This window comes from Prionailurus viverrinus, chromosome F1, assembly GCF_022837055.1.
Source record: "Prionailurus viverrinus isolate Anna chromosome F1, UM_Priviv_1.0, whole genome shotgun sequence".
In the NCBI taxonomy this organism is placed as follows: Eukaryota; Metazoa; Chordata; class Mammalia; order Carnivora; family Felidae; genus Prionailurus; species Prionailurus viverrinus.
Window position 1 is genome coordinate 33,733,320 of NC_062577.1, and position 27,844 is coordinate 33,761,163.

General features: G+C 34.6%; 1 protein-coding gene across 1 annotated transcript in view; it reads right to left on the reverse strand.

The window, feature by feature from the left end:
- Positions 1–1,788: 1,788 nt before the first annotated feature.
- ZBTB41 (zinc finger and BTB domain containing 41) overlaps positions 1,789–27,844 on the reverse strand; it is a 48,496-nt gene continuing 22,440 nt past the window's right edge. The window contains exons 8-11 of the mRNA XM_047840790.1: positions 26,506–26,612; positions 24,735–24,840; positions 18,680–18,768; positions 1,789–6,612 (exon numbers count right to left, since the gene is read on the reverse strand). Coding sequence (XP_047696746.1) covers positions 5,957–6,612; positions 18,680–18,768; positions 24,735–24,840; positions 26,506–26,612 — 958 coding nt within the window. The 3' untranslated portion in view covers positions 1,789–5,956. The remainder of the gene's footprint in view (positions 6,613–18,679; positions 18,769–24,734; positions 24,841–26,505; positions 26,613–27,844) is intronic.

Here is a 27,844-nt window from a genome sequence, read left to right on the forward strand (position 1 = left end):
GCTATTAGCAGTAAGCCTTTGGGGAGTCAAAAAGTTATACAGACTTTCAACTGCGCCAGGGGTCAGTTCCCCCAACACCCACATTGTTCAAGGGTCAACTGTCTTTTGCAGCCTCTGTCTCAATCTGCAACTTGGGAAAATTGCAAATTTCCTTGTGACCGTTTCATATAGGAAGAAAAAGCTTGGTTATGGTTGGAACTGTATGGTAAGCCAGATGTTCTATTTGTTCTATTTGTCTATGGTCTTTGCATTCAATTTTTTTAAGGAGACATGCAGAATATGTTCTGCATTCCCATGCTGTTAAAATATGTTCAATAAAACCTAGATATGCTGTATTAGGTAGGACCAAAGAACTTTATATTTATTTTAAATATCAAAATAACACAACAAACTAGTTCAATATACAATACACTTCCTAGTCTTCACAGAGAACTGAATTTTTCTATAGACATTTGTATTTATGAAACATGAGACAGCTAAAATATGTAACTCACAAGATACTTCACACAGTTGACAAAATAATGAATTTTGATATTTTAGATTTTCCTTTGTAATTGCTTTGAAGTTTCCTTTAATGATTAAAAACAAAACTTATGATTTGAAACTGAAGACTAAGTTCAAAAGCATTTCCACTTTAATGTACATCATAAATCCCCTTAATCAGAATATTTACTACACAACATGGAGCAGCTAAATGCCCACCTCTGTACTCATTATTATTATTATTTTTGGCAGCCACACTCATCAATTGTAGTACAGTTGTGTCTATAGGGATAAGAAAAGTCCAATTGTTGGAAGAAACAAAAAATTCTGTATTACATCACAGTACACTGTCCAACTTTAACGCAAGCAGGAATACCAAGCAAAGAGGCGAAATAACAATGAAAAGTGTACATGCTCTTCATTCAAGAAATGTTTTAGAATCTCCAACAATGCAAGCACTAAATTACTTTTGTACTTAAGAATTAAAAAAAGATATGTCCGTCTTTGTAGAACCTCTATTCTGATATAATTCTTAATTTCTTTTTATATAAATGGCTGCAGAGACTAAATTTAAACTCTCTTGGGATTTTTTAATAGTCATAGATTTAAGATCAATACATAGCAAGTTGAATGAAACATGAAGAGGAAACAAAACATAGTCACTCTCTCTACCAAGACCTTCTTTCTCTCATCTTCCACACAACCTAATCCTATTTCTTCTATCTTATTAATGCTACTTCCAAAGAGAAGAGCAGAAAGCATGCTAATATTCTAGATAAAAGTATCTTTAAGTTGAAATAACATTAGAGGAAACAAAGGGGTGATCCCCCCAAAAGAACACTACAGACTTTACGAAGAGAGGAATGTGAGAAAGAAAGGGAGGGCGGAAATCTAAGGAAGAAGTGCCTATAGTTCCTAGAAATTATTTAGAAAATTGTTCTCACATTATCCATTATTCACCCTAATCGCAAGTAACATTTACCATAATACTAAAGTTTTAGAAATGTTACCTGTTCCTTATTAAAGAATGTATTTTTAGTCATTTTAAATTTGACACTGAATCTTAGAATTATACAAGTATGACTTTAAAAGTCCTAAGTTTTCCTGAGTTCATCAACTCAAATTCTATGTTGGCTGGGATGTTGCTGCTCCTAATGAGAAACTCATCTCGAACCATCACCTCTAGTTCAGTTTTAGGCAAACTGAAATGAGAAGCCATTCAATGTACAGCTGTGTGGATATGGGGAACTGATTATTTTTAAAAAGGAAGGTGGGGGGGGGGAGGAGAAGACAGAGAGGCAGACACACTACTCATTTTATTTTATTTGTCAGATTCCTCTAATAAGCATCTAGAGACAGGCCCTGGAGTGGCTTCACAGTAACTATAAAGGCCACAAAAGAGTTAAAAAAAAAAAATGTTCACACTATTACTTAGTGCCATTTTCCTAATCATAAAGTAATCTAAAAAAAGTATTGCCTGACCAGCAGGCAGCACAAACATAAAACCCATAACAACAACAACAACAACAACAACAAAATCAAAATCATTTATTAACCAGTACAATCTAGCCAGCAGAATCAATTTTAAGCAACTACAACACATTGAAAAGGCACAAAGTATTCAATTCAGAAAAGACTGGGTATAAAAAGGACACTGTCGAAGAGCTAAGCTTTAAATCTGACTTTTCATCAACGATATGTTAGAATGATCTGGTAGGAAGAGAACTCAAACTTATAAACATACCAGTTTAACTGTGTTTTTGTTTGTGATTAAAGACTGAAAAGCAATGAATGATATTTAATTACTTATTAGCCCTTAACAGTTTACAGTCACTCTGCAAAGATGTTTGACACTTTTAAAGTTGACAGAAATTAGTGTACCTATATCATGACCTACAATCACTTAAAAGGAAGTCACTTAATAAAGCACCAGTTTAAAACCCTATTTTTGCTACTCCTTTTCTCCCAGCAAAAACGACTAAATTACTTAAAAGTATGCAAAGATCATTACCTTTACAGTTTGTTGGTTAAATCTTGCTGGCATGAAGAACAAACCCTAACCTTAAATGGTATTTTAGGCTGCAAAAAATAGGTGGGGTTTCTTATAAAAATAACTTCAACTTGTCTTAAAAAAAAATTCTAAGGCAAAATTATTTTAATAGTGTAGTGTAAAAAATAAGCTTATTATTTAGCATTTAATAGTGTCCACTTAAAAGACAACATTCAATTAACTGAACTGAGGAAAACTGAGTATTCTTACTTGTAACTGGTTTGTCAGTATGACTATTCCCAGAGTATTTTCTTCTGTTTTTATTTTTATACATATAAACACAAACACTTAATCTTAGTATTCAAACTAATGATTTTTCTTTTTAAATCCATAATCCTAGGACTTCAACTGTGCTTCTTTGGACAAATATTTATTCAAACAACAAAGAATTTTAATTCTTTTAAACTATTTTAATACCTACTAAAAATCTTTGGTGCATTTAAGGAAAAACTGATTAGGTTAACACATTTCTACACTTGATAAATTATTCAATTTACATATTAAGTGCTAACTGCTATCAGCTAAAAAATTAATTTAAAACAATAAATTATGCTCATAAAATAAAAAATTCTGAATGAGGCTAAACTTAGTTGCAAGATTCAAAAATTTAAGTACAGTTACAAAATTAATGGATTTTAGAGTTAATGGAACACTTGTCCAAATACTCCAAATTAAATATTACAAAAGTTTAACTGAAAAGAGTAGGCCTCATTTCATATTTTTTGTGCCAACTTCAACAACTTATATACATTCAGTTTGCCCAAATCCATGAGGTTTTCACAATTTAAAATGTTCTATATTCTAATTTTGGAAATTAGAGGCAGCAGATTTGTTTGTCCACCCACTGAGATAATTTCCTCACAAGAATTATACTATCTACTTCTCAGACTGTTTAAAATTACATGAGAAAATGTAGTGCCTGGCACACAGTAAGCATTTATTAATGCTAGCTTTCCTTCCCTATTAGTAGCTCTGCCATTTTTAATGCTGAGAGCTTAAGTGAGTCCTTTATCTTAACCTCGGATTCTTTATCTCTAAAATGGGAATACAGCATGTCTTTTCTCTTTCAGATTTGGTTATGAGGTTAAACGAGAGAACTGTGAAAGCATTTTATAAAAGAGTAAACCAGTATTCAAGTTTATCTACAATAATAACTAAATATAGTTCTATTTCACTTTACGTAAGAGATGTATTCCAGAAAAGTTTCGTTCTGTAAACCAACTCCTATGATCAAATTATGTACTTATAGAATTAGGACATTATTATTAAAAGAATCCTAAATACCTTCAAAAAAGCAAAGTATTCTTTTCAATGTGAAAATGCAACACCCTATTTCTTTCTTGCTACCAAGCATATAATATACCATACACAGACACATATATACCATTGCCTTTTTAGAAGTCCAAACTTTTCTACAACGGTTTATATGTAAGGCAGGGTATACTTTTAGGTATTACTTCATTTCATTATAGTAAGTTTTTGAGTTGAAGGTCTTGTTTTCATGAGAGGAATCAAAAAACATAAAGACATATTTTTAAAAGTCAATTTGAAAGACTAACAGACTAATAGTACCTCATACAGTCAAGTTTTATCACATAAGTACCCCAGATATAACATTTTCACACAAAAGTAAAAGTGTTTTGAAAAGAATACATTAATTATATCTACTGGTCCTAGACTAATTACAACCAAACCTTGATAACTGAGGCAAAACTCGGGTTGGTTTTGTTACTTATGTGAGCTACTTTGGTTAACTGCCTCAATCTCAACATTTTTTTCTTTTATTTCCACTAATATGATGTGAATGTTCCTGTAAAGTACCTTCATTTCTTAAGTGCTTCAGCAAACAAGTTTCCCCATTAGTAAGTGGTTAAATTTTATTCATTAAAACTTCATTATTTTATTTGTGATTTTTTTCACAAGGGCTGGGCCAGACTTTACAGTTTACACAAAAAAAGTGCTTAAAGCAATTAGGAGTGTAAACAAAACTGAAATAGAAAAATCTTAAAATTGCTATTTTCCAGTAGTTTACATACAAATGACATGCTAATAATAAATCAACCCTGCCTATTCTAATCCTTCAAGCAGCTCCTAGGAAATATCATCCTAGTTTAAATTTAAATGGACTTGAAAATATGGAAAGTGCACATCTTGAAAGGTATTTTGTAATTTTGACTGACTTTTTCCTCAATTTTTATCAGTGAGGTTTTTGCTCTAACTGCTATTTCCTCTCACCAAGTCCTCAACTTTTGTCTCCTACAAAAATAAAAATCAAGGATAATTACAGGCCTTAGGCTTATTGAAAAGCAAAATAAAGATCTAGATTACATGTAAATCTGTATACAAGTAGTGGTTCCCTTTAATTAAAGTAAACATGGAGTTTAGTTGGACATAAATTTTATAATTTGGCACCTTTCCTAACAGTTACATACGTAATACGTAGGTTCTGTTTCCCAGAATTTCACTTAGCCAAAGTAAATGAGACCAAAAGTAGCTTATAAATTAAATTTCACTGATTAGTTATAATTGCCCCTCCTTTAGTGAAATGAAGATATATGCTATTATGTGCTGTTATTGTTTCTAAATAAATGACAAAATATAAAAGGTGAACTTACCTTGAAAGTTATCTAGTTAAAACGGTCATAATTTGCTTTCAATACCTTTTCAACTTTGTATAATTTAACACCTGCACATATGTTTGCATTTTGTATTCATGGCAACTAAAGCACTGGCAAAAACCAATCCTTTGAATAATTATTTCAATTCTGCGTTTCATTTAATAAGCTAATCTTACATTAAGTTAGCTTTCTCGCTTTGAGTTTATCAAAAGACCAAAGGATTAATAATAACCTGAAATTATGGCCAGATAAAAAAACAACACAAAAATATCCAAGATTTCCCTACAAATTTAGATCTAACTTCAAATTTTAAAAATGCAGAAGAAATGATAATGAATCTTAAGTTAGGATAAGAAGAGTTGCAATTATCAGTGTATTCTTATAGTCTTTCTGAAAGGCTACATGGTCCTTAAGCTTCTCTGGAAGATGTGGAAGGGAGAAAAGAGGATTGAAACTAAAGAAGAATAAAAACGTCCACTGATGATTAAAAACAAAAACAAAAACAAAACCATAAAGTCAACAGCTAGTAATATTGAAAAGTTTGAGGAACCATTAAAAATTAAGCACTAAGTTATCTTTAAAAATCACAAAAATGTTCATTTCAAATATTATACCTCAAAATGTGTCCAAATATTCATATGTTCAGTAAACAGAAATACATATTTTTCTTGATTTGAAATGGTTCTGAGGACTTGAGAAACTAGAGAAAATGAAAAAAATAGCAGCCTTACTAATTTAAAAGCCATCAGTCTAGGCTACCATTAGCACTAACAATCAAGAAAGTCTGTGGAATGTTTAGATTTACTCATGAATGATGCTCATTATTAGAAATACTTTGTACAGCAGTAGCATTATCAAGGCCTAGTAGTGTTCCAAGATAAGACTGTTCTCTAGGGTCTAGCATTTGTTCAGGTCGTACTGGATGAACTATATTTGCAGGTTGAGGAGTAAGAGTATATTTTTCCAGAAAAGCTAAATCAGCTGCTCGGGGATAATCAGTTGATTGTGGCTGTGGTGACAAGATCTCATGAGAAGATGGTGGAAGCGTGGTTGTATGACGCACCAGATCACTCTGAGTGTCAGGCATCTGAACTGGAACCAATGTTACTGGAACACACACTTCAGCAGACACATTCTGTAACATAGTCTTGGCTTCTGACTGATAAACTTTGGGCTGGTCCATATATTGTTTTGTTTCTGTTTGAAAGATTTTATCATCAGATGAGTACTCTACTGGCAAGGATACAAGTTTTTCCTCAGAAGTACTTAGAGGATCGTCTGGAGATTTTATGCCATGAACATGGTCAATGTGGTATTTCAGCTTGTCTTTCCGCTTAAATGTTGCATTACAGTGCTGACAGTTGAAAGGTCGGGCATCAGAATGGATAACCAGGTGTTTTGTTAAAGTTTTCTTAATTCTAAAAGATTGATTGCAAATTTGACACTTGTATGGTTTTTCACCTGTATGAACAAAAATGAAATTAAGGTAAAACGCATTCAGTTGGGAAGACAATGATTTAAAGTAGCAAATTTTCCACATGAATACTTAGAAGAACTTAACAAAAGGCAGTGATATTATATGCTATCACAAAATGGAGACAGTACAGTAAGCCAGTAAAGACAATGGGCTCAAACATTAAAAAGATCCAGGTTTGAATTCTAGCTGTACCACTTACCAGCCAAACCTTGAGCAAGATACCCAACTTCTAAGCATAGTTTCTTCACCAGTAATATGCAACAACAATAGTGCCTACCTCAGAGATGGTGAATGGATTGAACAAGAAAACAAACAGTGCTGAGAACTGTAGCTGGCATAAGATAAGTACATGATGGACTCACAGACTATTATTATTGCTTGTTTTTATTCCCACTATAGCCCCTAAAAAAGGTATAAACCAGAAACATCCGATTTCCTCCCACCCAAGAAGGATTAAAATTAAAACAGCAACTCTGATTAACTGAGTTCTTAGAATCAAACTAAGAAGTAGTGATACTTAATGTCTGGCCTGAGGTCAACGTAAGGAGAGTTGATCAGGATAAAGAACAAGGAAACCGAACTAGTTTTCAGTCCCTCCTGAGTCAGGTTTCTACGCTGTAGTTTTGTTGTTTTCCTTTTTGTTTTTAATATGAAACATTATAAATTCCTAGGTTAGCCAGTGTGGTAGGCAGAATAATGACCTCCCAAAGAGGAAATCTAGGAAGCTGTAAATATGTTACTTTCCGTAGCAACAGGGACTTTGCAGATTAAAGATCTAGAAATGGGGAGATTAGCTGGATTATCCAGCGTGGCCCAATTTAAACACAGGAGTCTTCAAAAGCAGAAGATAACGGAAGAAGAATGCATCAGAAAGATGCAACAAGAGGAGAACTCAACCCCTTCACTGTTGGCTTTGAAAATGGGAAAAGGGGCCAGGACCCAAGAAATGTGGTGGCCTCTAGAAGCTGGGAAAGGCTCTCAGCTTACCACAAGTAATAAAACTAGAACCTGGGTCCTGGTCCTACAGCTCAAAGACGGTTTTGTCATAACCCAACTGAGCAGGAAAGAGATTCTTCTCTAGAACCTCCAGAAAGAAACGCAGCCCTACCAACATCTAGATTTTAGCCCATGTCAGATTTCTCACGAACAGAGATCTAAGATCATACACAATTATATTACTTAAGCCACTAAGGTTATGGTAATTTACTACAGCAGCAAGAGAAAACAAACCCAGACATACAATTGCACAACAAACACAAGGCATATATTTTAAAAGTAAATGGAAAGATTTTATATTAATTGTTACATGGGTTTGTTGATATCACTGTTTTATCTTTCCATTTAAAAGCCAGTTCTCCTAGAAAATTAAGAGAATTGCACCTTCAAGTTGAGCCACTAATACCAAACAATTAATTATTCATTAAATATTATTGTTATTTTGTGGCCCACAGGAACTTTCAAATCCCAGTACAGAAAATGTATACAGGCTGTGATGCTGGTTCCTGGACTATTACATTTCTACTTGTTTTTGAACTAGTATCATGACTGATGTCACTAAAGAGGAAGTAAAACATGAAGTAAAACATTTATAAAGGGTTAAAATTCTTGAAAAGATAGTATTTGCAACTGTGTGTAGAACACACTGTATCCAACATTTGATTTCACCTGAAATGCCTACAATCAGGGACAATATGAAAAAGGTTATAAAAGAATGTTCTGAAAAAAAAAATTACACTTCTAAAATGCAAGAACTTTCTATAATTCCTGGCATTAAAACCAGTCATGCCAGGAGTGTTCTATAATTTAAAAAAAAAAAAAAGAAAGAAAGAAACTCTAGCATAGCATTACGAACACCACCACCAAGCACAGAATTTAGTTTTAAAGATAAAAGTATTGGTTTTAAGTATTCTCCTTTGGCACAGTATTAGCCATGATAGTTTCTTAAGCACATTCTTTTTTTTTTTCAACGTTTATTTATTTTTTTTGGGACAGAGAGAGACAGAGCATGAACGGGGGAGGGGCAGAGAGAGAGGGAGACACAGAATCGGAAACAGGCTCCAGGCTCTGAGCCATCAGCCCAGAGCCTGACGCGGGGCTCGAACTCAAGGACCGCGAGATCGTGACCTGGCTGAAGTCGGACGCTCAACTGACTGCGCCACCCAGGCGCCCCTTTCTTAAGCACATTCTTAAAAGCTTTTATAGATTATGTAAAGTCATAGTCAATCAGTTCTGGTGTCCCACAAATACTGTTAGGAAGCTGGGACTCAAGCATATTTCTTTGAGAAGTTTCTATGATCATTTTAAACAAATTTCATTTTCCACAGAAAAAATCAATTTATGTTTATAAGACAAAGATCCACAAAGGAAATGTTGATATTATATTTAAAAAGTAAATATGGAGTGCTTATAGATACACAGTGAGAAGGGTCAATACTGTGGACTTAATGAAAAGAGGAATACTTATTGAAGAAACATTCTACAGCAAGGCAAGGCTTTCTGTAGCAAAATTATCTATTTGATAACAATGAACTCAAGTTGGGTGAATCTCAGGATCACAAATCAGAGACCTAAGGAAACAAAGGAAAGGTCTCCTGCAAGATGCACGGAAAGGAGTCTATTTTTTAAGAGTGGAAATAGATAAAACAATGCTCAAAGAAATGTAATCTCTTTCTCAGTTAAAATCATAGTAACCTATGAGTCTTTAGAATTAAAAAATGTCTTCCAATAGATGAGTTATAGTTAGATATTAAAAATTAGTATATGAAAATATAACGAGAACTTGCATTCAAATTTGATGGAGTAGTTTATATCACAACTATGTCTCTTGCTAGTGAAGAGGAAAAGATAAAAGATTTTTTAAAATTCAAAGAATCTACTCTTTGGAGGCACTGAAGCACAAACAAGGCAGCCAGGACATAAGGGGCCAAGATTCTGGAGGCACAGGAAGGTATGGACATGTGTTCTTTCCTCAGTGTACTTTCAGATTTAGTGACAATTAATAAATAAATAAATTCTCTGGGTATGGGGAAAAATAAATAAAATAAATTCCCTGGGTAGGGGAAATAAGAGGTCAAGTGGCAGCCGAGGGCCTGATGGCATTCCACTGGAATGGGAAGATAAAAGCTAGAGTTTGGGACTACCCAGGATTTAAGGGGTCAAGAGCCTGGAAAGGAAAGAACAACAGAGAAATGAACAAAAATACTGACATTTGCCAGCTCTCAAGATGAACATCTGCTGGATAAGACAGCTAGAAACCAGAGGCTGGATACTGAAGGGATGAAAAGATATTTTAGCAAACCCAAGGGTCCTGGGGAGATGAAGATTAGAGTTTAAGTCTCACCACAATAATGATGAACTAGCAGAAAGGTAGATCAGAAATAGATAAGAAGTGACCCATGCCATCTCATTCTATCTGCTCGTGAGAAGAAAATTAAATACATCTGAGAAAGAATACAACTTCAAGAACCTCTACAATTTTTCATTCACAAAATCGAAGGTTCATTTCAAAACGATCAGGCATGTCAAGAAACAGAACCAAATGACCAAATGTTGAGAGATGGGGGGAAAAAAGATAATAGAGAGCCCTAAAGGTGAAGAGAAATTACATAAGACTGAAATATTAAGATGAATATGATTAATATATTCAAGAAAACACAGGAAAAGAGAATTTCACCACAGAATTGGAACTATGGGAAAAAGAATATTCTGGAACAGATAACTGAATAATTCAGTAGATTGATTTAATAGCATATTAGACACCACAGAAGAAATAATTAGTATAATGGAAAATAGATTAATAGGAATTATCTATGTGGAAGCACAAAGAGAAATAGATTGAAAATATACAAAAAGCATGATATTCATATGTATATATACACACAGACACATATATATATATATGACAAAGTAACATATCTAACATAAATAAACTGGAATCCTAGAAAGAGGAGAGTTTTAAGAAGATTTACCCTATACAAAAGAAAAGATATCTCAAGTCACAGAACCAGTAAGTTCTACAAACCTCACAAAATACAAAAAAAACAAAGCAAAAAATCTGTGCACACTATAATAAAACTACTAAAAATTAAAGAGAAAAAAGCAACCAATTAAAAAGAGACATTTCATTTAAATGAGCAACAATAAGACTAACAGTATACTTTTCAACAACAAAAGAGGTTCAAGGAGGAAAAAAATCACATATTTACAATGTTGAAAGAAAATTAGCGGCTAATATAAATTATATAGTCAGGAAAAATATTCTCCATAAAGTAAAATAAAAACATTTTCAGACAGTCGAAACCTAAGAGAACCTGGTGCCTGCAGATACGCTCGAAAGGAGTCCGCATGTGGAAGGAAAATGATTCCAGGAGGAATAATGTGAATGCAGGAAGCAGTAAACAGTAAAGGGCACATATATGGTTAAAAATAAATAATATGGGTTATTTAAAACAAACCAAAAAATAATGTCTTATGTGGTTTAAAGTATATGTAAAATTAAAATACATACATTGCATAAAAGGTGAGAGGTAAGGGTGTTGTAAGGTTTTTTTGCGTTGTCTAGAAATTGATAAAGAATTAACTTAAGGTAGACTAATAATTTATGGATACACATAGCAATCTTTAGGGTGATTACTAATGAACAATGAAAGAACATACAACTGACAAGCACCGAGGTGAAAATGTGTAATAAAAATCCTTTGTGATTTCAAGGAATTGAAGACAAGAGAAAGAAAGCATCAAGGAAGAGATGGGACGAATAGCGTGATGATAGATTTAAATCCAAATAAATGAGATATCATGTAAAATTTAAATGACTAAGTATCTCAGTTAAAAGAGATTCTCATAATAGATGATAAAATGATGCTCCAAAGACATACATCTTAAATACAAGTCCACGGAAGGACTGAAAGTAAAAAGATAGAAAAAACATATATAAACATTATCCAAAAGAGACCTGGTAAATCTTTATCCCAATATAAAGAGGAATATTTTGACCACGGGACAGAAAGATACAATCCGTACATATCTAATAACACAGCCTCAAAATATATACAGCAAAAAATTAAAGAACTCAAGATGAAAAAGTATAATTTTCAATCAATAGGTTAATAGATTTTAACATAGATCTCTCAGTAACTTATAGAATAAGCATACAAAAAATATCAGTAAGAATGTAGAATATTCGAATAACAAAACATATTCTCTGGCAAAAGTAGAATTAAGCTAGACATGAGTAACATACAAATAGAAAATCCTCGAACATTTAGGAATTCAGCAATACAATTCTAAATAAGCCATAAGTGAGAGAATTAATCTGAACAGACATTAGGAAATACTTTTAACTTATTTATAATGGAAACATGAAACATAAAGTGTGGGACTGAAAACAATGTTTGAAAGGCAACTTAGGACATTAAAATACATAAATAAAAAAAAGAAATGCTAAAATTTATTAAGTTAGGCATCGATATAAAAAAGCTAGGGAAAGACAGCAATTTAACCCAAATAAAATAGAAAAACAAAAAAAGCAGAAATGAAATAAAAAACATGTCTAAACAAAGGAAATATCAAAAAATCCTATAGTCATTGAAAAGATACATAATATGATACCTTGAATTCTGTGGATAGATTTCATATTTTAGATTAAATAGAGTTCTTTAAAAATTAAAAAACAAAAAATGACAGCTCTGTAACTATTAAAGAATCTTTTTTTTTTTTTTTTAGTTTTATTTATTTTAAGAGACAGAGTGAGAGCAGGGGAGGGGCAGAGAAAGAGGGAGAGAGAAAATCCCAAGCAGGCTTCATACCATCAGTGTGGAGCCCGATGCGGACTTGATCTCACGAATCATGAGATCATGATCTGAGCTGAAATCAAGAGTCAAACGCTTAACCAACTGAGCCACCCATGCACCCCAAGAATCTCTGACTTAAATCTCTTCATAGAAAATAAGTTCAGAGGGACTTATCAGTGAATTCCTCCAAATACTAATGAGGAAATAATGCCAACTTTACATAAACTCATCCACTTCATTTAAAAAGATGTATTATTTCTCAAATTATTTTTTGATGCTAGCAGAGTCATAATAACGAAACCTGTCAGCGATATTACGAGGGGAAAAAAAGGAGTATGTCTAAACAACATAGCCAAAAAGAAAAAAAGAAACAAAATATAAGCAAATTAAATTCAACTATATAGTAACAGGATAATACACGACCAATCTGTGTTTATTTCAGGAATGTAAGATTTAATATTAAAAAAATCAATGTAATTTGTCACATTAACAAAGGAAAAAGATCTGATCACCTCAATAAATATAGGAAAAAAATCTAACACCTATCCATAACACGGTAAATAAATCAGGAATAGATGGTAATTTCTTTTTTTAACATTTATTTATTTGGGGGAAAGCCTACACAGGGGACAGGCACAGAGGATCAGTGGATCCAAAGTGGGCTCTGCACTGACAGGCTGACAGCAGTGAGCCCGATGTGGGGCTCAAACTCATGAACCCCAAGATCATGACCTGAGCCAGTCGGACCTTCAACTGACTGAGCCACCCTGGTGCCTGTGGATAGATGGTAATTTGTTTACCTGTTAAACAGTATCTACAAAATACACAGAAAACATCATATTTAATTATGAAATACTGAAAGCTTTTCCCTGGAGACTGAGAATAAGACAAGGACGTCCACTATCAGTATTTCTATTCATACACCACTGATGATGTCAACCAAAGCAATAAGGCAGAGAGGGAGAGAAAAGGATTTAGAAAGGGAGAAATTAAATTGTCACTATTCACAGATGGCCAGCTTGTATCCTTGGAAAATCCAAAGAACTTAAACTATAGCAAAGTCATTGCATAAAAAGTCAATATACCAACTCAACTGCATTTCTATACATCAAAAACAAATACAAATAAATACAATTTATAATTTTGTACAAAAACATCAAACATCTATATATAAATCTCATGAAGATGTTTAAGATATCTGCACTAAAAACTGTAACATCTTTTTTTTTTTTTTTTAAGTAGGCTCCACGCTCAATGTGGGGCTTGAAGTCATGACCCTGAGATCAAGAGTTGTATGCTCCACTGGCTGAGCCAGCCAGGTACCCCCCAAAACTACAATATCAAGAAAAGTAAAAGGACTTAAGTTAGGGTAGGGATTGTTCATGGATTGATGATTCAATATAATAGAGATAATCAATTAGGAAAAAATTGACTATGTATTCACTGACATTCCAATAAAATTCCCAGCAGATTTTTATGTTTAGAAATTAATAAGTTGTTTCAAAATCTATCTAAAAACATAAAGGAACAAGAATAACAAAGACACCAAAACAGAACAAAGTTGGGTAAGTTACATCACCAGATATCAAAAGCCATAACAATTTAAGTGGTACAGCAACAATGGAGCAAGGATATACAGACAGTGCAGTATAAAGAACAGAGCCCAGAGACAAACCACACACACAGCTTCATTTAATTTAAAACAAATATGCCAATGAAATGCTATAAAGAAAGGATAATCTTTCCAATAAATGGTTCTTGGGTATAGAAAGCCACATGTAAAAAGAAAAAAATAAATAAAAGGAAAACAAGTGAAAAAAGAACTTTGATCTTTACCTAACAACCTAAGAAGAAACAAGTAAATTAGAGAAGTTTCATAATCTAAATATGTAAGTTAAAATAGAAGGCAACAGAAATATTAACGACCTTGGAATAGGCAAAAGTTTCTTAAAAAGGATATAGCAAGAACCTAACTAGAAGGAAAAAAAAAAAACCCAAAAACCAAAAACCAAAAACAACCTGATATGTGACTTTCATAAAACTCAGAAACTTCAGTCACTGAAAGACACCATTACTAGAGCTCAGAGGCAAGTCACAGAGCGTAATATATCTGAAATTTAGATATCCAACAATGGACTCATCTCCAGAATATAGCTAGAACTCTTATAATCAATTAGAAAAAGACAGGAGCGCCTGGATGGCTCAGTCAGTTAAATGTCCGACTTTGTCTCAGGTCATGATCTCAGTTTGTGAGTTCAAGCCCTGTGTCGGGCTCTGTGCTGACAGTTCAGAGACTGGAGCCTGCTTCAGATTCTGTAACTCCCTCTCTCTCTGCTGCTTCCCTGCTCACGCTCTGTGTCTCTCTCTCAAAAATAAACATTAAAAAAAAAAGACAGACAATCCAGTTTAAGAAAATCAGCAAAACAATTCATCAGGTGCTCCATGAAAGAGGATATTCAAATGATATGGGAAGGTGCTCAATATCATTACTTACTACAAAGATGCAAACTAAATTAAAGCCACATTGAGATAGTGCTACATATTCATCAGAATAACTTTTAAAAAAAGGCAGTATCAAGTGTTGGTGAAAACCTGGAGCAACTGGAATTCTCATAAGCCATATACTTACTGGTAGGACTGCAAATTGGCACAATTACCTTGGAAAACTGTTCGGTAATGTCTACTAAGTAGAACATATGCATCCTATCGGCTAACAATCCCATGGCCGGGCATATACACAAGAGAAATAAATGCATTTTGTATGAAAAATCATGAACAGGAATTTCCAAAGCAGCTTTATTCATAATAGATCCAAGTAAATACAAACCAAATGTCCATTAAAGTCAAGGGATAAATAAATTGTGTGGTATATTCATATGAAAATGAAAAGAAACAAACCACTTCCATGGATGAATCTCATGGACATCATACTGAGTGAAATAAACCAGACAAAAAAGAGTATATACTATATGATTCCATTCATATGAATTTCAAACAGGCAAAACTAATTAGTGGTGATATAAGTCACAATAATGATTATTTTGCAAGGAGGTTACTCCTTGCAGCCAGAGAGGATACTTCTGCAATTCTGGTACTGTCCTATATACCAATGTGAGTGGTGGTTATGTGGATGTATTCATTTAGAAAAATTCATTGAGCATTTCATTAAATTTTGGATACTTTACATACAGAGTAAACAATTCTGCCAAGTCTAGGGGCACCTGGGTGGCTCAGTCGGTTAAGCGTCCAACTTTGGCTCAGGTCCTGATCTCACGGTTCATGGGCTCAAGCCCCGCGTTGGGCTTTGTGCTGACAGCTGGAGTCTGGAGCCTGCTTCAGATTCTGTATCCCCCCCCCCCCCCACCTCTGTCCCTCCCATGTTCACACTCTCTCTCTCAAAAATGAACATTAAAAAAAAAAAATTCTGCCAACTCTAAAGTCAAGTCCTAAATTTATCAGCCTTAATGCCTGTTTAAAATAAATGCACTACATTTCAACAAGACTACTGCTGAAGAACAGATGTTATCACTATTCTGAGAATTACAACAAACAAAACACATAATGGATAAGAATAAGCCCTTTACAGAAGAAAATCTTACATCTGTATTCCAACCAATTTCTCTAATTCATTCAACAAATATTTATTAAGCATCTACTATTTGCAAGTTTGGGAATAGGCACTAATCATATCTACTCATTTGAACCAATTAAGTGTACTGACCTGTCGAAAACTGGAACCAATTCATTAGTTACACCTTGTCTAGAGAAAGAATATACTAATACAAAAATGTCTACATGGAGTCTAGTTAAGGGGATTTGAAAAATAAGAATTTAGCAATTTAGATAATGTACTAAAGGCATCCCGGCTAGGGAAAAATAATCTGGGGAGCAAAATTATTCTGGTCCCAAAAGAGATACCCATCTTTACATGGGTAAAGATGACTCAGTATTCCTCACCATTTCCTTGAGAAACTATTCCATAAAGTTACTACCTTAGTCTAGAACTACATTTAGCAGTTTTTCTAATCAACAAATTTAGCAACTCTACTTCCTTGATTAGAGAAAAAGGATACCTTGGCTAGTACACTCTTCATTTTCTACAGGGTGAAAAATAAGCTGACATTCTGGTGAATCTATTTCCAATGGTAATTATGAAGAACTCCTAAGAATACTTATAATCTTTGTGTACAGATGTAAAAATGATTTTCTGGACCTATAAATCTCAGGAATGGACTTGGGAACATGGCAACCAGTTCATGAAGAGCCACACTGTGAAGTCCTGTCTGGGTAGCCTTCTGATCACTTTAGATTAAGAGCTGGCAAACTACAGCCCAAAAGCCAAACACAGCCTCTTGCCTGTTTCTGCAAATAAAATTTTATTGGAATGCGGTCATGTTAATTTGAACCTACATGGCTATAGTTGCTTCCATGCAACAAAAGCACAGTTGAGTGGTTATGAGAGAGACTGTCTGGCCCACAAAGCCTTAAATATTTATTATCTAGCCCTCTACCAAAAAAGTTTGCTGACCTCTGCTTTAGGTGATTTCTCATTCTCATTTCATAACTGCCATAATCTTCGTCTTATTCTATAATAGAGCTCATACTCTATTTAAAAAGTGAAAATCCCAAGCAGTCTTCATATTATTTTTGAAAGAGAGACAGCATGAGCGGAGTAGGGGCAGAGAGACAGAGGCAGACACAGACTCCGAAACAGGCTCCAGGCTGTGAGCTGTCAGCACAGAGCCTGACGCGGGACGCGGGGCTCAAACTCACAAAACTGTGAGATCATGACCTGAGGCGAAGTTGACGCTTAAACGACTGAACCACCCAGGTGCCCCTCACGTCCTCAGTTTTTTTTTTTTTTTTTAATTTTTTTTTTCAACGTTTATTTATTTTTTTTGGGACAGAGAGAGACAGAGCATGAACGGGGGAGGGGCAGAGAGAGAGGGAGACACAGAATCGGAAACAGGCTCCAGGCTCTGAGCCATCAGCCCAGAGCCTGACGCGGGGCTCGAACTCACGGACCGCGAGATCGTGACCTGGCTGAAGTTGGACGCTTAACCGACTGTGCCACCCAGGCACCCCACGTCCTCAGTTTTCAACGTGAGAACAACTTGTCCCAAATTCCAACCAAGATATTCAGAAATGGGAATTCTACATTATCATTGGTCATCGACTAATTACTATAAGTGAATGTTTTCAAAAAACTTCATGCAATTATAAAGCCAGTCCTTATTATATAAGTTTCTCCTCTAAAATAATTCCTGCAGTTTTACAATTCTTAAATCATCAATGGTTGAATTAACTTTCTGTAAGTTCATCATTTCTTTTAAATCATGAGTTTATTAAGTTTGTTATTTACAACTAATATGGAAGATATCATTAGTATAGTTTCCTCATTTTGTCCTACTTAGGTATCCCCAAATTGTGACTTTTTCTTTTGTAGGGAGCCGTAAATTTTTTTAACAGCAGCACTTTATAAGTAATAAATTCTTTATTGCAATTCTTTGCTATTGAAATTGCCCAAATTGTTATTTCTCATTCTGATATTTAGGAAATCAGTTTTCTCTTCTACCACAGTAGCTTGACAAAATCCAAATAAATATAAAACAAAGCAGCCATAAATGCATAAGTAAGTTCCTTTTTTAAAAAGGAAAGCTTTAAAAATTATCAATTTACGTGGGAAGTCAAACAAGGACTAAGACAAGGTATAAGAAAGAATCCAACATAGTCTGTATTTCAAAATATGGTAGCATTACCAAGGGGGAAAAAAGATTTAGGAAATGACATCTTCTGGGAAGCAGCTGAAGCAAATCATTCTACTATAACTACCTATAAATCACAACTCACTAAGTGAAAAGGAAAGTATACAACAGTAACTTGGTAAGCAAGACAATCAAATCATACCGATTTATTGTTTTAAAAGACAAAAAAAAAAAGAAATGTCTTCAGAGAGTTACACAGATATAGAAGAACCAAAAACCTCCAGAAAAGGGGAAAATTAGAGCTAGAAGTTGAGTAAATTCCCTATGGGAAAAAATTTTCCCAAATTCTACAAAATAATATTCAAAAGTACTGAAGCTTACAGAGAATCAAAGTGCAGAATATTGTTCATTCATGACATCACCTTTAACATAATAAATAAAAATCATACGAGGAAAAGGCAAAAAATTTAACCAAGAACAATAAAATTTAAATGTCCATATTTTATCCTGAATAATTACACAAAGATATATGTAAAGTACCTATTAACTTTTACCTGAATGCGTCCGAAAATGCATTTCCAGACTTGATTTGCCTTTAAAAATTTTCTTACAAACATCACATTGATGAAACGTTGCTTTATATCTGAGAAAAGTAAAAAGGGTTGAGTTTTCAATATAACTTTAATAACACAATAAAAATGTTACATCATGTACAAAAATTATACATAGAATTCTCACATTAATAAAGCATAGAACTCCAAAGGAATGTGGAATTACTTTTAAAGTACCAAACTGGTGGCTCAGTTGGTTAAGCATCTGACTTCAGCTCAGGTCATAATCTCAGGGTTCGTGAGTTTGAGACCCACATTGGGCTCCGTGCGGTCAGTGCAGAGCCTGCTTCAGATCCTGTCTCCCTCTTTCTCTGCCCCTCCCCACTCGTTCATTTTCTCTTTCTCAAAAATAAGTAAACATTAAAATTAAATTAAAAAAAAATGTACCAACCTTACCTCTGGTTCTTCCTCCTCCAGTTATATTCAGTGAACGAATCTATACAAAGAGGTCCTTAGACTTTTAACTTTAAACCCCTTTCTTTTAAGATTTAAATCACTGAACTTCTGTATTATTATTATTTGCTATTAAAAATATCCAAGGAAAAATTACTAGGACAGAAACAGATCAATGATGAGCTAAAGGAAGAAAAAAGGAGTTGAACAAAGCGGTGTAGTGGTAATTTAGGGGTGACAGAATTATTCCATATCTTGACCGTGGTAATGATTACATGACTGCATGCATTTATCAAAATGTACAAAACTACAGACTAAAAAAAAACATTTTTCTGTCTGTAAAGCATACCTTAATTTAAAAAATAGACGTTAAGTCTGACTGAAAAAAAAACTGCAGTACTCTCAAAAATGTGCATTCATCAAAAAGGTGACACTGCTCTAAGCTGGTTCACTTTATAACAAATATAATAAGTATCATAAACTTGAACTTAAAAATAAATTTTATACCTAAATCAAAAAAGAATGAGATACCAGTCCTTTTATTTTTATTACGAATTAATAGACATAAAAAGCTGCAAATTACTCAAAACCAACTTATCAGGCAGTAAAGTGTAGTGCCTAAGAATACGCTTTGTGAGTTAAACAATCTTAGACTCCAATTTAATTGTGAGGATTAAGATATGTGTAAAATGATTAGCATTTAAGTTATAGTTATTAAAAGTCTATCATCTCACCCTGGAAGTAATTTATATCTAATTGAACACATGGCAAAATAATTAACTCAAACAGAGGCTACTATGATGTTCTGTAAGACAGTTTGCTCTTAACATCTGGGTTTTACTGGAATATTTAGCATATTGTTACAATATTCAATAGCAATAGTATGCCTAACATTTCAAATGCTATTCACACTTTTCAATTCACTCAACTCAACATTTAAAGAGTGGCTACAAAAACTCTATGCAAGGTCCTGTCTTCTAGAAACTTACTTCTACCTGATGAAACAAACATTTAGAAAGATAATGGGAGGGGTGCCTGGGTGGCTCAGTCAGTTGAACATCCAACTTTGGCTCAGGTCACGATCTCACATTCATGGGTTTGAGCCCTGCACTGGGCTCTGTGCTGACAGCTCAGAGCCTGGAGCCTGCTTTGGATTCTGTGTCTCCCTCTCTCTCTGCCCCCACCCCTGCTCGCACTTTGTCTCTCTCTGCGTCCCAAAAAACAAAAACAAAACAACACAAAAAGTTTAAAAAAAAAAATTTTTTTTTTAAAGATAACGGGAGTGTCACTGATAAACTTAGCAAAAGACCTGTAACCAACATACTTGGTTTGTCCTATTCCATTCATATCCCTGGTAAATACAAATAGAGATATAAACAGGGTCACCATAGGCACATACAGAAAGAAGCAGTGGTACCCAACTTGGGGCAATTTTGTCCCCGTGGGGCATTTAGTAATGTCTGAAGACATTTTCGTTTTTTCACAACTGGAGGTAAGTCGGTGCTACTGCCATCTAGTGGATAGAAGCCAGGAATACTGATAAATAAACCTACACTACACAGGGCAGCTCCCCAAGAAAGATAATTATCTGGCCCCAAATGCCTATAGTGTTGTGGCTAAGAAATTTAGATCTATAAAAGGGAAGAAGAAACATTATAAAATAATGGGTGGGAGGAGGGGTGCTAACCTTCATCACTCCCCACATTCTTTCCTTGGATAATCTGCTTTTACATATTCACATATAAATCTTGATAAACGCTCAGACTTCACTTCTGAGATTTAGATTTCTATTTACCTGTCACATTTTATGTTTGAGTTTCTATTAGGCATCTCAAACTCAATACACACCAAACAATTCATTGTCTCCTTCTATAAATTTAGTCCAACTTCTGTATTCTCTATCTCAATGGCTGGTTTATCAACCACCCACTTGAAAACAGGAATTCTTTGAAAACAGGAATTATCCATGACTGCTACCATTCTTTCAATTAAAAAAACTAAGTATTTTTCAAATAAGTATCTGCTACTGTTTATTACTAATTCTATTCCCTAGTTTAGGCCCTCACCATCTTTTTCCTAAATTCTAACAGCCTTCTAACTGGCTGATTTACTTGTCTTAATTTATCCACCACAAATCCAGCCTCCACCCATCAATAAGAGTAATCTACCCCAAAAGAAATCCAACTGTGTCACCTTCTTGTTTAAAATTTTCCTTTATTTAAAAAAGTTTTTTTTTTAATGTGTATTTATTTTTGAGAGAGAGAGGGAGAAAAAGAGCACGAGCAGTGGAGGGTCAGAGAGAGAGAGGGAGACACAGACTCCAAAGCAGGCTCCAGGCTCTGAGCTGTCAGCACAGAGCCCGAGGTAGGGCTCGAACCCATGAACCATGAGATCATGACCTGAGTTGACGTCGAACACTCAATCGACTGAGCCACCCAGGTGCCCCTCATTTAAAATTTTCAATGGCTTTTTATCACATAGGAATAAGTATTGGTTCTATAAAATGATATGTAAGGCTCCGTATTCTAGATCCACCATTAGCCAGCCCTCGTAGAAAGTGGAGCCTACAGGTTCTGGTTCCATAATTATCTAGGCCAGCAGACAGGTCCGCAGGCTCTTGTGGCAGGGAGGGAATCCCAAAACTCTTTCATAGGGTTTACAAGATCAAAGTTATTTTCAAAATAATACCTTAACATTTATGTTCCTTTCTCATTATGTAGACATTTACACTAATGACACATACAAAAGAAATGGTGGATAAAAGTGCTGGTACCTCAGTTCCAAACAAGGGAGTGGTACCAAAATGTACTAACAGTCATTGTGCTCTTTACCACCATGCGATCACAGGAAAAAAAAAAAAAAAGTGGGAAAGGGGCTAAATTATAATTTTACTAACTTTCAACCTTTCCGAGTGTGGCCTTTTGAATGTTTTTTGTGATGAAATGGGAAGGACACAAGAAGCACTTCTACGGCATACCAAAGCATAATGGTTGTCTCAAAGCAAAGCACTTGTGAATCTGAGTTGTGAGCTGAAGTAGCCACTTTCTTCATGAAATACCATTTTACTTGAAAGAATGAAAGACAAACCACAGTTACAGACTTGAGTTTTTGCCAGATATTTTCATGAAAATTAAAGGAAGGAAACCTGTCACATCAAGGGAAAAAATGACAATATTTGTCAGCAATGATAAAGTCTGAGCTTTCAAGCTAGTATAAAAATTTTGGAAAACTTGCACCTGCCCTTGTGATCTTGACAGCTTCCCAATACTCCTTTCTGAGAGACTGGAGGCAATATTAACACATGTGATTTGTTGATCCTGTACTGTGAAATGTGCTTACATTTAGAAAATTGCCATAATTTAGTGAACCCATGTTTTCCAAAGGACAAATGCATTGTATTACAATTTGTGCATAGGTACAAAAAAATCATTCAAGTACAAGACCAATAGGCTGAGTGTAACAGAGTACAAAAACTTCATTAATTTTGTTTCAGATTTCACCTTGCAACTACCTTTAAGAAACTACCACTTGCTTAGTTTGGGTATAGTAGCAAAGACTAATATCCACAATTATCTAAGATTACTGCTATCACATATCACAGTACTCCTCCTTTTACCAACGACGTATAGAGTGAGGCTAGATTTTTTTCATTTACTTCAAACAAAAAAACACATGGCAGCAGATACAATACTCCAGCTATCTTCTATTAAAGCATTAGAGAGATACACAAAAATGCCAAACATGCCCCTCCTTTAATATTTTTAATTTGTTTTGTAAAGTTACTATTTTTCACAAAATTGCTTTTTATGTGAGCATGTGATGGGTATATTACTATTTTCAAGTGAATTAATGAACAAGGTCTTCATTTTTATCAACTGAATTTCTAATATGATTTGTAGAGTTTACTTAAACAATAATAATTTTTTATATTATTATTTCTATAACAAGAGCTCCTGAGATACTGAATAATTTTTAAGGGTATAAAGGGGTTGAGAAAAAGTTAACAGAATTTCTGGAGCAAGTGAGTATGCAGTTCAGTCTATTTTCTACCTATTCAAACAATATGTTGAAATTCTTATTTTCTTTTCTATACAGAATCATGTATATCTTTCTATCCCAGCCCTTGGCAGCATTCCTATTATCTAATGAATACAAGAATTCAATGACTACCATGAATACATTGATTCAGTGAGTGAATCACTGAACAAAATCAGTGAAACAATAAACAAGTATATGAAAATGTAAGAAAATGGACAGAAATCAACACTTCCTACTTTTCTTCAAAGTGTTCTGTTACTTACTACATTTGTATAAAGGTACTATATATATTTTGTTGATCATGATCAGTACTATTAAACTACAACTACAGTTTCTTGGCACCTTAGACCATGTGCATTATTTAGCATTTGTGTCAAACACCTAGTCCAAGAGCATGGATTCTCTGAACATAATACACTCAACAACTAATCTCAGTTAACCCTGAATATCTAAATTGCTTAAAAAGCTGGTGTTCTAAAGAAAAAAGGAGACAAGCGAAAAAAGACTTTTAGGAAATAGACTAAGTTACCTGAGAGAAGTGGGCAGGGGGTAGGTAAAATAGATGAAGGGATTTAAGAGTACAGTTATCGTGATAAGCATTGAGCAATGTACAGAATTGCTGAATACATCTGAAACTACTATAATACTGTATGTTAAGTATATTGAAATTTTTTTTTTAATTTTTTTTTTCAACATTTATTTTTTTTGGGAGAGAGACAGAGCATGAATGGGGGAGGGGCAGAGAGAGAGGGAGACACAGAATCGGAAACAGGCTCCAGGCTCCGAGCCATCAGCCCAGAGCCTGACGCGGGGCTCGAACTCACGGACCGCGAGATCGTGACCTGGCTGAAGTCGGATGCTTAACCGACTGCGCCACCCAGGCGCCCCTATTGAAATTTGTTTTTAAAAGTTGGTGTTCAGGACAGCACATGCCTCCTTCAAATAAAATACCATTTAATTTAATTTATTTATTTTTAAAATTTCTTTATTTTGAGAGAAGGGGGACAGGTAGAGAGAAGGAGAGAGAGAATCCCAAGCAGACTTCACACAGCCAGCACAGAGTCCAACACGGGGCTCAATCCCACGAACCGTGAAATCATGACCTGAGCCAAAACCTAGAGTCGGAAGTTCAACTGACTGAGCCACCCAGGCACCCCCCCAAAGAAAATACCATTTTAACTGCTTAGTGTGATTAGAAATCTAAATTCTGACTAGAAACATTTCCAGCAGTAACTCTTTTTAAGTATAGTATATAGGCAGCACATTTATATTTTTTGCTAAGAGCCACAGCAACCAAAGATAAATGAAATGCCCAAAGAATGCCAAGACTGTATTAGTTATTAACTTCAATATCTACTACCTCCTAGCCTTGAGTCAACTGAAAACAAGTAAACAACAATATTTCCTTCAATTTCTTTGGGTCAACAGAGAAGCTACAGAAGCTAGAAAAAAAGAGCTAGTTAACCTATCCTCAATCAAACAAAATAAACTATGAGACCAGTTATAACTCTCACCCAAACTACACTTATCCAATGCAGTAATTATGAGAAATTGCTTTTTCACTTACTTTTGCCACACTTTCTCTCCCAGGTGTACACTTTTGTAATGAACAGTGAGATGATCCCTACGACCAAAACATTTTCCACATTCTTCACACTGATGAGCCTTCTCACCTTAAAGACCCAAATAGTTTGATTATAATATGCACTTCAGTGTTCCCCCCAGAAATAGATGATCAAACAACAGGATAATATGATAGGAAATCAACCAGAAAAGTAAAGCCACCCTTTATTCTGGGCTATCTGCTTTATATTCCTTACTAAAGTACCTTTCTTCAATGAATCTATGCTTTTTTTCACGGATGTGAACCCTTTTCCCAACCTGGAGAAGGAATGAATAGCCTTTTTGCTGAAGACTTCAAATCTTACCTCTCAATGTAACAGAGCAAGATAAATGAAATGACTTCAAAACTCAGGAATTTTTTAGGAATATGTAAGTCTAGATGTCAAACACTTCAAATGAAAACACACTGAATCAAGATAAGGCTGTTTTACTGTTTATAAAAAGGACCTGAACATTTTCAGATTTTTGTACTTTTTTAAAAAAATATTTTTCATCTGTGGGGATTTCACACATTTGCAATAAGCTAAAATGCAAATATGAAGGAAAATTCTAGATGAGTCCCATTTCTCATCTCTAATATTCAGTTATAAAGGCTTGCGCTTTAAAAATCACTCTTAACTTAATCCAGTATGCAATTAAGGCATGTGATCTCTAGAATTAGGAGTTAGAATCTTCCTCCTAAAAATGAAAATGCATAATTCCAGTGAAAAAGTCATCAGACCATTAGCATCTCTTAAAAGTTGATAACAGTTGATAACAACTGCAACTTGTAACCTCATTGGGATTTTTTTTTTAATTTTTTTTTTCTTTTAACGTTTATTTTTGAGACAGAGAGAGACAGAGCATGAACGGGGGAGGATCAGAGACAGAGGGAGACACAGAATCTGAAACAGGCTCCAGGCTCTGAGCTGTCAGCACAGAGCCCGACGCGGGGCTCGAACTCACGAGCAGTAGATCATGACCTGAGCCGAAGTCAGACGTTTAACAGACCGAGCCACCCAGGCGCCCCTCATTGGGATCATTTAAGAAAATAATTACATGTGTTGCATACTTCATATTTAGATTGTTTAAAATAATAATAAGCACCTCTTCTACTGTGCTTATAGAGATGGCTCTTTCCAATTATTGTACTCACAGAGTTGGCTCTCTTAGCTCTTTCTGAACATCAATCAGAGAAGAAAATATGAAAGAAAGCCCCAGAATATAAAAATTATAAATATAGTATAAAGATCTGAAATTGATCAGGACTATTATGATACTCTTTTCCAAAGACAGGGTTTCAAAAATTCACTATAACATTAATGTTAACACCTAATTATAATCATTTCTCTTCAAATATCTGTTTTGCTAACTTCTTTCAAATCCAATAAAAATGAAAAATGTTATCTTGGCATCTCTCTTTATAGAAATGCCAATACCAATTATTGCACATATCCACATAATATGCATAGTGCAAATTTTGAGAACTTGATTAAAACAAATTTCAAAATATAGTCTGTAGGCATAAAAGGCAACCGGATTATTAAAATTGCAGTGAACAAAAACATGTCATAAAATTATGTCCCTTTCAGATGTTTTAAAAGAAAGTTTTCAGAACCAGCATTATTGATGGGGTGACCAGCATATATTATAGCCAACATAAACGTGATGTAGTATGTCCTATTCAGGTGCTTTTTTAAAGGATTTTGTAACCATCATTACAAAATACACCTTACCCGAATGTATTTTTTTGTGCTTTGTAAGGTGGTCATGACGAATAAATGTTTTCCCACATTCGTCACACTCATATCGTTTATCATCATGATGTACTCGTAAATGAAGTCTATAAAGAAAAAAATTGAAGAGCATAAAAACTGATGCCACCAAAGGGAAAATCTTGATTAAGTAAGGGAAATTGGGCTGTTTACTCAGCCACCCTCATACATTATGTGCTCTACATCTATGACGTTCCATCTTTCCCACTCTTTTCACTACCTTACTCCAGGGTTGCTACTCACCTCTTTCACAAAAGCACTTCAACGTGTGCATATACACTATGTCTGGATGGCATTCCTTCCTGACTTTTTAGAATGTACTAAATGTCTAGGGTTGTTATCTGTCTGCTGGTGGAGTTTCAGAGATAGCAAAAGTAGGAATGAGTCAGAAGGAATTAGACAAATAAGGTAAGTGACTTAAACATATGATACAGCAAATAATTAAGAATCCTATCCTGGACGATGGATACCACTTCTAAATTGATGTATGAGAATTAAGTAAATTTTATAAGTAATCAACTTGCTGACAGTTACATTTGCTACTTTTCTTCACACTAACCAAAGTCCGGTTTGTTTTATAGTCACCCAAAGACAGATTATAAAGGTTTAAACTATTCAAATTCATTTAACTTGAATTATTCATATCCCCATAATCCTCCATCTATATATACCCTAGTGAAATGAATAGCTTTCCCATTCAAGTTGCCGAAACACAATGTGAGGGCGATCTGGCTGCGACATCTGTCACCCCATTGATCACCAGGGTTGATTTGGCTGATCTGCCTGGCTAGGCGGGTGTCCCCTTCCTCCCTCACCGCTCCATGTGCGTCTCTCCCGAAGCTACACGATCGGTTGAAGAGGACGACCTTCCCCGATAGAGGAGGACCGTTCTCCGGTCAAGGGTATACAAGTAGCTGCGCTCCCCTGCTAGAACCTCCAAACAAGCTCTCAAGTTGCCAAAACAGGTGTTTATTCCATAACTATAACCAGCGAAATTGACTGAACTACATCTAAAGGGGGCACATTCTGTTTAAAATGAAAAAGAGGTAAATAATAAATGGAAGTATAAAAATTAAAGCCTTATGATTAAAAATCTTAGGAGCATTAATAAAAATTTAAAATGTACATATATCTCACAGTAGGTAGTCACCTATTATTTATTCAGGAAAAAGCCAACTTTTCACAAACTGCAAATGTGGTCAGGAATTCAGCTATAAAAACAATTACACAGGTTACAAATAATACACAAAAGACTTTCCAAAACTGATAATCCTACAGTTTTCAATTTTGCCATATTTCA